Here is a 15,128-nt window from a genome sequence, read left to right as displayed (position 1 = left end):
CTGGCACCTGTAGGGGGAGAGGTGGAGGCAGAGCGATCAGCGGGGGGGGGGGAGGGGCGATCCCAAGCCCATACCCTTCCACCTGGCCACCTCCTACCTGTGAGCTCATCGCCGCTCATCCCACCGGAGCCCTTTTTGGCGCCCCCAAATCTTGATGCCCTAAGCAGCCGCCTAGTTTGCCTAGTGGTTACACCGGCCCTGACCAAGAGGTCCCTACCACTCTATCATCTTCTATTAGATTAACATAGAAAAGGGTATCAACAAAGAGCAAACACCTTTTGACTTTCAGTCCTTCAGTGCCGAGTAAAGTTTTAGGAAGGATTCTTTTGGTGACTATCCAAATGCCCTTTATCTTTATTAAACTGCAGTTAACCAATAGTTCACTATCTTCCTGGCAGTGAGCAGAAAATATCCTATCCAATATGTACCAATGTCAAACTAGAACTTTGATCTTAAATAAAAATATTGGCACTGCTTACATAGGAAAGCAACAACAGAGAATTTACACATTGAGTTTGAATAGCATTTCCTTTTATCTCTTCAAGTTCTGATCAAGACATAATATGCCTACAGTTGAATGACATCCATTTAGAGCCTAAACTTATCACTCTTGCACACCTTGAATAGCATCTTACTTCACAAGTAGCCCTAAGTAGTAGAGTAATGTTAGCAATTGTGGTACAACTGGGACTTTATTTACTCAGACTGAGTATTTGAAAACAACTCATTCTGTGAATGTACTGTGCAATCATATGCTTGGAGGACAAAATGGGATTACTTTCATCCTTTCTGCACCAGGTATTTACAGTTGATTTTTATAAAAATACAGCCAACCCAAGAATTCCTGCCTTTTGTTTTAGCACAGTTTACAACTGAACTCTTACTTTTTGTTTTTAATTTTTTTCATTCATGATAAAAGCTTCAAAGAGTCTCTCACCTCACAAATGGTAGAATTTGTGATTATATCAGAACCACCTACATCAAGAAGATTACATTATAGGAAATCATGATGTCTAGTCTGAATTCTCTATACTGGTTTAATTATACTTGTTCACCATCTCTGACACTTTAAAGCCACATGACTCAAAAGATGAGTGATTAATTTCCATTGAAATAAAATATTTGCAAACAAATACTATCCAAGAAGAGGAGAGGAAAAGATATTAAAAGCTAGAAATTAGATAATTTCTTATTTGTTTCCATTTCCATTGTAACTGGTAATATTTAAAAAAAAGGAAGGGGAAAATCTGCATGATGTGACAAAACAGGATTATTTACAGTTGCTCCTTGTTAAAAAAAAAATCTGTTAAATGTATTTCTACAATAACTATCAGGTGTATTCACCTCTAACTGGGCCAAGTTCTGCTTTCAGCTATTTCAGAATAAATAGATCAATTGACTTCAATGGACCTACTCTGCATTTCCAAGTGAAAACAATGTGGTGCACCGACTATGCATTATTCTTATTTAATATAAAGGAGGTAGTGTGCATGCACTGAGAGGAGAAAGTTCCTAGATTTATAATTGTTCACACTTTTTAGGGTTTAGTGTTCAATGGTCAAACCCCAAAAGGTCAACACCTAAGCACAGTATTTATCCAGGAAAAGGAGAGGAAAGTCAGCATCCTGTCTGTGACGTGACTGGTTTCTAGGCAGCAGCTCCTCTCCACTTCTTAAAGAAATAAATGTGTTCTTTGATTTCTGAAAAAAATGCAGTTTATATTGTGCAAATTGGCCCAAGTTCAATGCACAAACAATTCACTTGGATCAAGAAACAGAAAAAATGTATTTGCAGAAACAGATCATTTCTCTGATTCTTTGAGGAGAAAGGGGACCGGCCACCAATACTCTAGTCACTCAGTAAGGGGACACGAACTCTTCTCTTCCCTATCTGAAGGATAGTGTTGCCCCTTTTCAATTTGAGGGGCTCATCAAACTTCAGGCCCTTGAAGGTGTTCCAAATGGAAGTATAAACTGATAATGGAATCTTATATTTTCTTTGATGCAATCTTGTTTATTTACAAGGAATGTACAAGGTCCTGCTTCTCCAAATGCAGGAGGAACTAGAATCAAAACAATAGCTTCTTAGGCCTAGTCTACACTAGAAAATTAGGTTGGTTTAACTATGGCAGTCAGAGACAGAGCTGGCACTAGGCATAAGCAGACTAAGTAATTGCTTAGGGCCGCGAGCAGCTCAAAGGGCCCCACGTTCGCTTTTTTATTATGTGTTGTGAGTGGCGCCCCCCCGAGTTTTCCCACTTAGGGCCTCCAATGAGCTAGCACCACCTCTGATCAGACATGTGAAAAATCCACACCCCTGAGTGGCACTGTTTAGATGACCTCAGTCCTCATGTAGACAGCGCTAAGTCGACAGAAGAATTCTTCTACAAACATAGCTAATGCCTCTTGGGCAAGTGGATTACCTACGCTGACAGGATAATCTCTCCTGTCAGCGTAGCTAGTGTTTACACTGAATCACTACAATGGCGCAGCTGTGCCACTGTGAAGTTTTAAGTATAGACATGCCCTTAGTTTACAGTCCCAAGCCTCCTGAGTTAACACTAGACCCAAAAACCCTCTCTCTAGCTTTTTTCCAGGGTCATACACCATGCTCACAGGCTGTTGCTTGGATTTTTTGCTTCTTACCTCTGAGTCTGTCTCTGTTCTGACTGTCTTCGTTTCTGTATCTGCACCCCAGTTTCTCCCTCTAATCTCTCTCTCTCTCTCACACACACACACAGTGGAAACCTCCGGCTACACATGCTGGTTTGTCAGGTGTGGTCCCTTAACCGTCTCTTACAACGATCTTAAGTGAAGGGCGCATTTACACATCAGTTTTAACAAGGTTCTAACGCGGCCCATAACAAGATTTAATCCAGCTCATAAAAACAGGATGCATCCTACATTTGTCAACTTTCTACCATTCTGTTTTCTGACTGTAGACTTGAGCGGGTGTCAACTTCTATGGATTCAACCTGTTCTATTCAACTTCTTTTGTTAATAAAAAGGCACATAATTGTACCTATTTCTTACCCAGTTTTGGAGTCTGAGACCAGTCAAAAACAAAGCGTTAGCTTAAGAAAAATATTCATTTTCCCCAGTACCCTAAAACTAAGGGCCAGATCTTCAGCTGGTGTAAATCAGCATAGCTGCATTGACTTCAGTAGAACTATCCAGTGGTTTGTTTCCTACATACACTCACAGAACAAAAATAATCTCAACTATACTCACCTACATTATACATCTTCCTTACTATTTATTAGTCATACAAAATGTGCCTTATTTTATCAATTCAGAATTTGAAATGAGGCTACCACAAAGAGCTCTGTAACTAGTGAGTGGACATTTATAGAACATGTTATGACGCTTTCCAGCAGTACCCGGGGTTGTGAGGCACCTTGCTAATACCTGCCCTTAACGTGAGGAAGCCATAACTGTACCTTCTGCTGGTCAGCTCTCCAACTCTACCTGACAAGGCAACACAAGCATGCACCTCTAGGCCTAGGCAGGCCCCACTGTCTTTCTACACGTTAGCAATAGGTACACTGCAATCTCCAAGCTCTCTGAGCGTATCCCTGGAGGGCCCAGCCCCTGGTCCACTGGACACTCACAGAATTCCCAGATCCACCATTCCCAAAGGAGTAGTACACCCCTGCTTACCAGATTGACCTCAGGATCACAGCTCCGTTCAACTCACAGCACTTAGATTTGTTAATAGTGAAATCAAGTATAAGTTTATTTAACAAAACACAGAGACTGAAGTAATAACAAGTAGAAGTATTGGAAACAAATAGTTACATATAAAATAAAATCATAACATGCATTCCAGAACCTAGACTTAATTAACTAGATACTTTCATGTCTTGTAGAGTAATGTTCACCCAAAGTCTTTTCAGTGTTTTACAGACAGTCTAGCTGGGACCCTTCTTTCATATGACAAATACGCTGTTAGCTTGTCTCCTCAGTGAAGGATACTGTGTTTTTCTGTGCATTTCCTGACGTACCAGACTAATCCTTTGATCTTAGTCATAAACAGGATACTCCTCTGCTATTATGTTTCTTCCTGTAGATTTTCTCTCTTGTAGATTTTGCAATTTTTTGACTGACTTTTAGCTTAGTGTGCATATAAGCTTCCATTGTGAGACATACAATGCACAATACACATGTGGCCAGACAGAGAATTAAGCATCTGTTACCTCCTGCCTGAAAGGAACATGTCCAAGTATGTCACTTCCCAGATACCTGCCTTAACTCCCAGACCTTAAGAATATACTTTTTTTAGTATAGCTACATAATTTCTAAAATATTATCCATACATACATTTCACAATGATAAGGATGACCAGTGGGCTATGGACTCTCAGTAGAGACCTCACATGCCAACCTTTGGTTATGCAGCTATTTCACTTAAGGAATCCCTGTAAAAATCTTTGTACCCCTCTGTGCCCTCTGGCAGTTGGCACTGAGAAGTCCCTGTGTCGTGCGTGCTTATATTTCTATCCAAAATTAGCACCTGTGCACATGCAGTTTCACTAGCAAGCACTTTAACATTTTCAACAGGTGGTGCTATTGGACAAATCCTACAAAGGTGACTTCTATAGGAGATGAAGTTGCCTCAGCACTTCACAGGAAGCTCACAGCATTTTGCAGGATTGGGCTCTAAATCATGAGAACTACTGTGCACCTAAAAGAGAGCACAAGAAGTGGTAGGTTGGCCAGGGGTTATGACAATAAGCATTCAAGTGACTATGCAACATGATTAGGCACATCTTTAGGCACCTAAATTTAAGCAACGTATTTATGCTTGCAAGAATTCATGATGTATTTTAAAAGTTCTCCATTTATAATGTTTCATTCCACAATTCCTTCATGTCAAAGTATGGAACCATATACTGGATTTTCAACATTATAAAATTTTTTTTTTAAATTGTCACCTTTGCACTAAAGTTCAAAAATTGAAAAATGTTAATCGCAAAGCAGAAAAAACAGTGACTACATAAATTAAAAAGTTCAAAAAAAAAAAAAAAGAAAGAAAGGTAGCACATATAACAGTTAAAAATGAACACACAACCAGACACATTCAGACCCAGGTAAATGCACAAAATTCCACTGACTTGTTAATACCAACCCTGAATTTGACTCGCATTCTAATTATTATCTGATTACTTATTTAGATAATAAATAACTTATCCTCAGAAGGAGTTCAAAATCCACATTAGTATCTGTGGGATTTAAAGGATTTGAGGGACATGAATTAATACTTTATGGTAATCAACATTCTGTAAAACGCATCAGTATAAAGACTTGCACAAGCTTCTTTTTGCTCATAAAGGTCTTTGTTTGAATAAAAGCAAAAAAGAAGCTAGAAACTCTGTACATATTGTAAATTAGGGGATAAATGTGAAAGGACATATATATTGGAGAGGTAGGGTGTTCATCTGTTGATAGGCAAAGAGTTGAGAACAAAGGAGTTTTTCTGAAGATATTCAGCAAGCTTGATTTCACTGGGACAAGTAAGGAAGGAGAGGTAGTAGCGGAGAGACTCAGGAGGTCAGTCCGTGGAGACAGATCAGATGACATGCTGGGACCAGGGGAACTGGGACCAGTTGGGGAGAGAGACTGGGAACAAGGAAGAGAACTGGTAATGGCTGGACATTGGACTGGGAGCAGAGTAACTGGGAATGGAAGCAGGAGGGGAGCCTGGCACTCAGACAGGAAGACTAAGGGGGAGACTAGTGTGGGCTGGGCAAGGAGACTTGGATTGGGATGAGAAGCCTGAGGAGTGGAGACCTGGACTAGAGTGAGGAGCTGGGTTGTGGGTAGAGACAAGACTGACACAAGGATAAACTGGACTGGATGGGGCAGAAGGGGTCAAATTTCAAGGTAACAGACAAAATAATCTGTGTCACTAGCAGTGCTTAATATATGCCAAGGCTTGCTAGGGCTGAGCCCCGGCACCTCTAGGCTTGGCAGTTCATAGCCTCAGCAACTCTGGGCTTGCCGTGTCAGTTATGAAAGTAAAAAAAAATTGCTTGAGCTCTGGCACAAGTTACATTACAAATTAAGTACTGGCCACTAGTCAAAGCCTGGAATGAAACCCAAGATTCTTGAATCTCACCACTGCTCTGCTGTCAGCAAATATCCATGAAAACTACCGAAGAAGTGCATGTCTCATCCTCATCTAGTGCTGGTCCACAATGAGGATGACAACCTATCAATGTTACTCAGTTAATCAGTGACTCTGTTAGCTCAAGTGGCAGTGGTGTGTGTGTGGATTTAAAATCCCCTGCTGATGATCCACGTGGGTGTCAATGTGATGCTACATGATGGAGTTTGGGGACGGGAGGAGTGTTTCAGTTTGCTTTAAAAAAAATTAGAATTTTACACACACCTGTGACAAAAACTGTGTTAAAAGAACATTATTAAGGTTGCAAAATAAAGCACTCAAAAGTTTTGAAATGCCTGTGCAACTTTAATTCAGTCCCCTTATGAGTATACATTATCATATGTTTTTAAAAATCACATACTATTATTTTCTACAGGACCTTTGCCTCATTCAGAGCACTGAATGGGATGGTGCTGCCACACATCTTCCAACTATTGCAACAGGGGGGTGGTTTATTCACAATCCTAAGCAACATAAATTATGCCTGCATAGGCTATTGTGTAGACATAGCGCTAGCTACTATAACACGGGGAGGTGGAGTTCCTTCAGCGATGGAAAAAACACTTACGTCGCTGTAGTCTCTGTCTACACTATGGTACCATAGCTATGCTGCTGTAGCACCTGTAAAGTAGACATGGCCTAACACAAAAGAGGCACAAGTACTGAAGGGAAAACAGAAATTTTCTTTGTATCCAAAGATTAATATTAATTTGTGCTAGGTACAATGAACTTTGTACTTTGTCAGTGAAATTAAGACAAAATTTGTAGGTACTTTCCTGAACTCTGATTGGCAAATTGCAAGTGCTTCTGCCAGATACAAAAATTCACAAATATGACCCAACAGGTAAACTATACAACTGGCCATTTGTATAACTGGTTAGGAAATGATTTTTTCTTGTTCAATATTGTCACAAAAATGCAGGTGAGAAATAAAAAAAAAAAAAAATCTCCATTTTGTTAAAGTTTTGTCCAGTCAAGAAAACATTCTGATGGAAAATTTTCAACTAGCTCTGTCATCTACATTAATCTATGAAAATATTTTTCTCAGAAATATTTTACCACTATACCAAATATTTCCACTGAATCTTTAAAAGGAGATGCTACAAGTCAACATATCTGGATGTTTCAATTAACACAATTACACAGATAGAATTGAGTCTACAGATCTTTTGGAGCACAATATGTAACTGTTCTACAGTGTATTAATGAATGAAATAATGTGAGGCTTAGTTTAATTTATTTTCACGAGTTAGGGTGGACCGTAAATGCAAAGTGCATCCACAAGTTGCTGTGTATAGACATCGTTAACTAACGAAAAGATAGCGTATCACCCAGCTCAATGTAATACGATATATATTTACACAGTACCAAGTCATGTTTTAGCTTAATTTACTATTTTATTTCAGTTTTGTAAGAGGCTTTTGCTACACGTTATTTGAGTGGAGAAGACAACTACATCATTCCATCACGCAGACATACGGCGCTGAAACTTTTTTTAATATTGCAGATGGCATAGTCTGAATTTGCAGATTTACTATAGTGGCAATTTTAGCAAGGATGCCAAATGTATTTCATCTTCTCTGGTGGATGGCAATGAATTCACAAAGTCTGTGCACCACACAAAAGTTCAGAGGTGGATAGACATTGGGAAGATGAACATTATCTGCAAGCAATCTACAAACATGTAGAACTCCACCTCATCTCCTTTGCCTGCCTCTGAATCCCATTCATCTACTCTAGAAAATATCCCCTCTGTCTCAGTAAATCCCAGTGTAAGATATTTACAGATTTCCCCCAACCGTTCTTAGGGTAGGCGTACATCGTTTGCAATGCTCTTCCTGGGAGCCTCCTTTCTTCCACGTTTCTTCGATCGGCAACTCCTGCCAGGCATTTCCCAACTTGGCCAAGCCCCCGTATCACTGCCAGTGGAAATCTGCACTAACAAATCTGACTGTGTAAACCCCAGCTCCTGAGCCGATTCCTCGGTGTGTGCAAGAGACAGCCCCTTTTCCCTCTCTTCCCCTCCACTACCCACTCACCCCCGCTTCTCTCCCCTGTCCAGCCACCGCTCCTTCCCAGCTGCGGGAGGGATTTTCTCTCCTCTCCAGCTCAGAGGCGGGCTCGGAGAGGAGACTGAGGCGCTTTCGCCTTCTCCCTCCATCCCCACTTGTGGGGCAAACTCCTTGGGCGGCCATCCAGCTCTGCACGCCTCGCTGGGAGTGGGCAGCACCCCGCCCCCGCCCCATCCCTCCCTCCCTAGGCGTCTCCTCCCCTCCATCCCCTGCCCGCCGGGCGCCCAGCCCGTACCTGCAGGAGGTTGTGCGCCGCCCTGTAGCCCAGCGGCGGGCCGCCCTTGACGCCCGGGGGCAGCCTGCCGGTGGCGTAGCCGTGCCAGGCCACCACGTAGGGGTTGTCGATGGTGAGCCAGTAGCGCACCTGGCCGCCGAAGTGCCTGAAGCAGAGCTCGGCGTAGTCCCGGAACAGCTCGGCCAGGGCCGGGCTGGCCCAGCCCCCGTAGGCGTCCTGCAGGCGCTGCGGCAGGTCCCAGTGGTAGAGGGTCACCACGGGCTCCACGCCCCGCTGGCGCAGGCGGGCCAGCAGGCGGCCGTAGTGCGCCAGGCCGGCGGGGCTGGGCGGCGCGGTGCCGTTGGGCAGCAGGCGCGCCCAGGCCAGCGAGAAGCGGTAGTGGGAGACGCCCAGGCGCCGCAGCCCCTCCGCGTCGCGGAAGAGGTTGTTGTAGCTGTCGCTGGCCACGTCCCCGCCGGCGGGCGCCGGGGGCTGGCGGGCGCCGGGCGGCGCCGCCCGGTGCGCGAAGGTGTCCCACACCGAGGCGCCTTTGCCGCCCTGGCGCCAGCCCCCCTCGGCCTGGTACGCGGCGCTGCCCGCCCCCCACAGGAAGCCCGCGGGGAAGGCGTCGTAGAGGAAGAGCTCGTCCTCCGGGTAGGGCCGGCGGGCGAAGCGAGCCCAGGTGCCCGCGCCTTGCCCGGGCTCCCCGCGCAGCCGGCGGCCGCCCAGCAGGCAGAGCAGCAGCAGCAGCAGCAGGTGGCGCGGGGCCGCAGGTGACATGCTGCCGGGAGGGCGGAGAGGGGACGCGTGTGAGCGCCTGGCTCCCGCCCCGCAGCCCCCTTTATCCCCTCCCCGCCCCGCGGGTGGGCACGGCCATTAATCATTACCTAGGTGCTCAGCGCCCTTCGGCAGCCTCGGCCGGGGGGGGGGCGAGCTGGGTGCCCGGGTGGCCGCTGGGCTTCGCCGTGACTGGGGGGGGTCCCAGGGTGCGGGGCCCGCGCTGCCAGAACAGGGAAGGGGACGGGGAGCAGCTGCCCCCTAGGCTCCAACTCTTCTCCCCTGAGAAGCAGCGCGTCGGTTTGTCTCTTTCCCTCCCCTGCACCTGGAGCAAAGACCCACCAGCGCTTCAGAGACAAACGCTGCGGGACCCATGGCAGAGGGCGGTTGTGGCCTGGGTACCTAAAACGCCGTGTGCTGCCTCACTTTAAGCCCGCGCCTTTGAAAACGAGCCCTGTGCTGCTGCCGCCTTGCTCCGCTCTCTTCTCTGGAGAGAGCCATTTAAAACCACCTCGGGGTGTTTTCTTTGAACCGATTACATGAATGATTGCTGGAGCGCAAAGGCAGGTGAGAAATAAGCTCCGGCTCCTGCGGAGCAGTATGGCATACTGTACTGGGGAAGGAATCTCTCTGCACCCTCACGCATAAGCCCAAATCTGACTGGGGAGACACTTATTTCTGTATTGTAAGGAGAGTGATCACTTTAGATAAGCTATTACCAACAGGAGAGTGGGTTTGGGGTGGGGGGGGTGGGGTGGGGAGAAAACCTGGATTTGTGCTGGAAATGGCCCAACTTGAATATCATACACATTGTAAGGAGAGTGATCACTTTAGATAAGCTATTACCAGCAGGAGAGTGGGGTGGGAGGAGGTATTTTTTCACGCTTTGCCTGTATAAAAAGATCTTCTACACTTTCCACAGTATGCATCCCATGAAGTGAGCTATAGCTCAGGAAAGCTTATGCTCAAATAAATTGGTTAGTCTCTAAGGTGCCACAAGTACTCCTTTTCTTTTTGCGAATACAGACTAACATGGCTGTTACTCTGAAACTTATTTCTGTGTTATCAGCCCCAGGCTTGGGATGTGACAGCGAGCACGCTTTTAAATGCAAAGCACTGATGCAGAATGGGTTTATTGGACAGAAGTGAGGAGTTTCACCAACTATAAAAGTCAAAATAAAACAGTCTTCAAGAAACTTTTTAACAGGCGTCTAAATGTCAACTCTTCCAGAGCTCTTGAGACAAATGTATGATTAAATTGCCTTTCATGGTCATTTTTCCACCTGTGCGCATGGACAATTAGGAAAGAAAGGGGGAAAGTACAATACCATCCTTTAATCTTAGTTCCAACAGTGGAAAAAACTGACTGTGACGAATTAAATGTTGGCATGTATTTAAGACTAGCGTATGCTGCTAACTGGAAGGCTGTACTTTGACTCGTTACGACCACAAGCTAGAATCATACCGACAATCACAGACAATAGAAATGGAAATGACTTATAATGCCCTGGAGTTACAACCCCCTTGCAGTACATTTACATACAGCACTTTGTCTAGCAGTTTTAAATGTCAGAGGCACAGCGGCATTAACATCCTATAGAAAATTACCCTAAAATAAATGTATCCCACGTTTTTCATGGTACAATATCAAGAGTCATCGCAGCTGCGATCATTCCACTCATGCAATAAAAAATTAATTGACCAAAAACTCTACACTCTCACACAGGCGTATACTAGTTTCTGGGTGGCCACCCACAGGCAATATCCTATTTTCCTTTCTGGAGGGGAAGACTATGGTATATGGTTGTTTGCTGCATGCAAAAACGTTTCAATTAGAAATGCCTCACAGATCTTCACAGGGCAAAATCCATCAAGCAGCGTATTTAAGTTTAATGATTTTAGTCACTCCCTTTAATTGCTTGTGTGAATGTGATATGTGGACTGTTTCTAAAGGTCAGGTTTCAAATGGCTACTCTTCTTATCTCATTTAAACCAAAAAAATCCGACTAGAGCAGTCAAATAAAAAAAAGTTGAAAAGGCCAGTATTTAAAATTCAAATATTGGGACATCTAAAAGCAATATGCATCCACTAGAGAGGCTGATAACTAAAGATAGATGTTCCCAGGAGATAAAGTTATTATTTAACTAAAGAATGAAAGTATTATGATAATTTAACTATTTTTAGAAAAATAATCATCTGCAGGGGGGGAAAGGCAGGTAATTGCTTATAATTCATTGTATCTTAAGCAGCAATTGCTGCTGAAGCTGGAGGTTTTACTTATTTTTCAGGTTGGTTCTAACCTTTCACAAGCAGGACAGACCATTTTACTTGGCTTTTGATAGTGTTCCATCTTTTTCCCCTTTGCACTGATTAGACTTGAAAGGGTTTGTTTTCTTTGTTTTTTAAATATAGGAACCCATATTTGTCATACTGGATCATACTACTTCTCCATTAATTCTGACTAATTTATTCTTCTGTCAGATGGCTAGAGCTTTAAGTTGATGGCTGTACAACGGCAGACTGTACCCGTTAATGCTGTGTGCAGGAAATTTATTAAATGGAAGCAAATAAGAGTGTAGGTAGGGGTTGATACTGTGATGGTGGTTAATCAGCTGCAAGGAGTGTATTTCCAGGCTGATAACCAGACAGTAGCAATACAATCTGATCAGCTGAATAAATTCGACTCCAGTTCAATTAAATACAGCAACAATTGTGGTTCAAACGGGGCAATACAAAACAATTCTGGGTTTGTGCTGAGTAGCACCTAAAAGGTTTAATCAGTTGCTCCAGCAATAAATTAGGACTGGACACCAATGAAACATTTCAGTGCAAAGAGCAGTTTAATTTTTCTGGTACTGTACTGTGAAAATACCTTGTTTGTTGGGTGGTCTATGAGTTTTGCATTACTTTTAAACATGCTCTTTTGTGTAACATGCCATGTTGCTGTTCTCTGTTTTTTTCCTATGAGTTTACTGTTTAAGGAAGAGAAACATATGATAACTATCACTGATATTAAAGGTAGTGACCAGAAGCTCCAGTTATACTTGGGCCCTTTGTGCTGGGTGCTGCACAAAGACATGGTAAGAAACAGTTCCTATTCTGAAGAACTTACACCTCAGAACTGCCACGGACTTCACTGTGTAATGAGTGTAGAATGAAGTTCATTCAGCTACTGATCAAGGTTCTTAAATCTATCTAGTTTATCCCATACCATGATATCGGAGTACCTCACAATGTTTTTAATTTATTTATCCTCACACCATCGCTGTGTTATCGCTTAAACAGTTTTGCATTTCTTAAATAGAAGATTTGTAAGTCATCTTTGTAACTAAACTGTGCTCAGTGGTAAAAGTAAATCAAAATAGGAAAGGGAACTCACGTGTTTTGGAGGGTGTTGTGTCTGGTCATGACATCAGATCATCTTGAGGTGTGGGATGCAGCAAGAAGAGGAGACTGCGGAGAAGAGAAGAAATGTATCTTTAACAAACAAGCCCACAGCCATCTAGGTAAAGGTGTGGAGCTGTGCAATAGCGCATCTCTGAAGCTCCCCACTCCCTTTCCAGTAAATCCCATTGTATATATTTAACCAGGAAGGAGACTCTGAACTCATATAGAAAAAAATACAAATGGGGGAGGGGAGGGGTTTCCCTTGGAGAATTTTTAAATATCGGATGCGACATTTTTGAAGATGTTTCACGAGAGCACTTTTATGAAAAAGGCAACACATCTCATATAGTTCCAATGACAACTATATATTCTGTTAAAAAAAAACAACAGTGAGTTTTCACCACTAACATCTAGGCTCCTGTCAGTCATGCACACTTAAAAATAAAAACCATGACAGGTGTTAGTAGAAATGAAGAACAGAGACAAAAAAACAGGGAAGGTTATCCTGCTAGTCTGTGCATACAATGCTGGGCTCATTCCCATCCACAACTAGATCTCTCAACCCCGTTCCTCTTTTTTGGTCATGTCCCCTGAAAGCTAAGTTAACGGTTACATATTTCATTGTAATATTTTGACACAAGACTTTCTATATAACAGTGCCTTTTTTAAAAGCTTTCATTGTCTTCCAGATTTTCTCTTTTCTTTTCCTTCAATTCATTCCTTTTCCCCTCTCTTACTCCTATATCTGTCTTTCTCTTTTCATTAATCTTTAGTTTTCTCTATGATTAACTATTAGTTCCCCCATGCTTTTTCTATTGGGCTAGTCCTCTTCCTCCACCTCTTTTATCTTAATTTCCTTCATTCCCCCCACCATCCTCTCAATTCACACACACATATATATCCAGTTCATCTCATCCCCTTCCCATGACTCACAAGTAGGGTGTGAGAATGGAATATTCAGAGTGAACATAGTTCTCTCGATCACTCTCCCATTCTTAGCTTCCCATCTTCTCCTCCCACCCCCTGTTCCTATCTTCTGTCAGGCCACATCCTACTTCCATCTTCAAGTCTCTTGCTCCAATCTCTTACATTTTCCCCCAGTCACTCCTATTTGATTCCATCTCCACAAAGGATGAAAGAACTGACATGGCTGTTTTATTGCCTCTAGGATCTAGCTAGGTCTATCTTTTCTTCCAGAGAAGAAGGTAAGGCAGTATCAAAATGTGTCCCCTTCCTATGCTCTGGCCCTGAATGGGTGAGGAAGTCAATAGAGGAACAGATCTTCCTCTAGAGAACAGAAGATTGGTAGAGAACTTTTCCTGACTCGGACCTCTTGTCTTCTCCTGTCAGGTTCAGCTACTATTCCATCTATTGGCAGGAAGGCTGAGGACCTCAGAAGCTCTAGCACCTCCTTATGCTACTAGTTCAGATTCCTTCAGAGGCCTCACTTCACCAGCCAAAGAAGATGGGAAACTCTGTGGGACAAAGTCCCAGTAAGAGGGAGAATGAAATGAGCTCTCAGTTTGCTTTTAATAGAGCAAACTGTACTCTGCCATTCTCCCGTTTAATTTCAGGTTGAGTTGCACCACCAACATTTTGAAACCAGTTAGGTTTGGTCCCCAAATACTACTACAAAAGCTTGATTGTGTGCCACTGATTCAGTTTAGAAGTGACAACACTCTAAAAGTACCTCAGGTGACCTTTCATATAAGAACAGCATCCTTATTTCAGGTATACCTGAAACACTTCAATTCACTGTTGACAGTCCTAATCTTTCAATACTGCTGGCCAGGTGCCATGTCTACTATGATAAGTAAGATCCACAAGGTTTAAATGAATAGATAATGTTGTCTTACTTAGTTACTATTAAAATGAATGCAATGTAGAGTTTTCAATATAATTTATGTCTGTAAAATTCTGTCCAGACAAACAGTCTATAGATCACTTTCTGCAGGGAGACTGATGAGAACTGCTCTTGCTGAAGTTACACAGCAGGACAAGTAACTGCTAGGAAAATTCATATTTATACTGAGGAACTGAATGATAACATAGGTCAAGTACTTGTTTCTTGCTGGGTACAGCTCATGCAAATATTGGTCCATTTTACTATGAAAGGAAGATTTGGTTCAGCAGGAATAAGTATGGTTTTAAAGTATAGTAGCATTGTGTGTATTGCTGCAGTAAATGTTCCATTCACGTTTTCCTTCTTAACAAAACTACATTCAGGGAATTATATAATTTTAAATTAAATTGGGCTGACACTTCGTAAACATCTAATTTTAAACTATAATGCACTGCACCTTAATACATGTACAAAGAATTTGTATGGCTACACATACAAACATAAAATCATTATATTCCATTATATCTTGTTAGGCACTCAATGGCCTGAAGGCATATGGTGCCCGCTAATAAATATAATTCTTGTATTACACGAAATATTTTAAACCATTTTGATTGATTATCAAAAACTATATCTGAGTCTGAAACAGAATGAAGTACAGTAGCTACTA

General features: G+C 42.9%; 1 protein-coding gene across 1 annotated transcript in view; it reads right to left on the bottom strand.

Moving 5' to 3' along the window:
- The window catches only part of KL (klotho), a 63,016-nt gene extending 53,786 nt beyond the window's left edge, over window positions 1-9,230 (bottom strand). The window contains exon 1 of the mRNA XM_077806379.1: window positions 8,472-9,230. Coding sequence (XP_077662505.1) covers window positions 8,472-9,230 — 759 coding nt within the window. The remainder of the gene's footprint in view (window positions 1-8,471) is intronic.
- Window positions 9,231-15,128: the final 5,898 nt, after the last annotated feature.

The sequence above is a fragment of the Eretmochelys imbricata genome, chromosome 1 (assembly GCF_965152235.1).
Source record: "Eretmochelys imbricata isolate rEreImb1 chromosome 1, rEreImb1.hap1, whole genome shotgun sequence".
Lineage (NCBI taxonomy): Eukaryota > Metazoa > Chordata > Testudines > Cheloniidae > Eretmochelys > Eretmochelys imbricata.
This window is presented reverse-complemented; position numbering and strand designations above follow the sequence as displayed.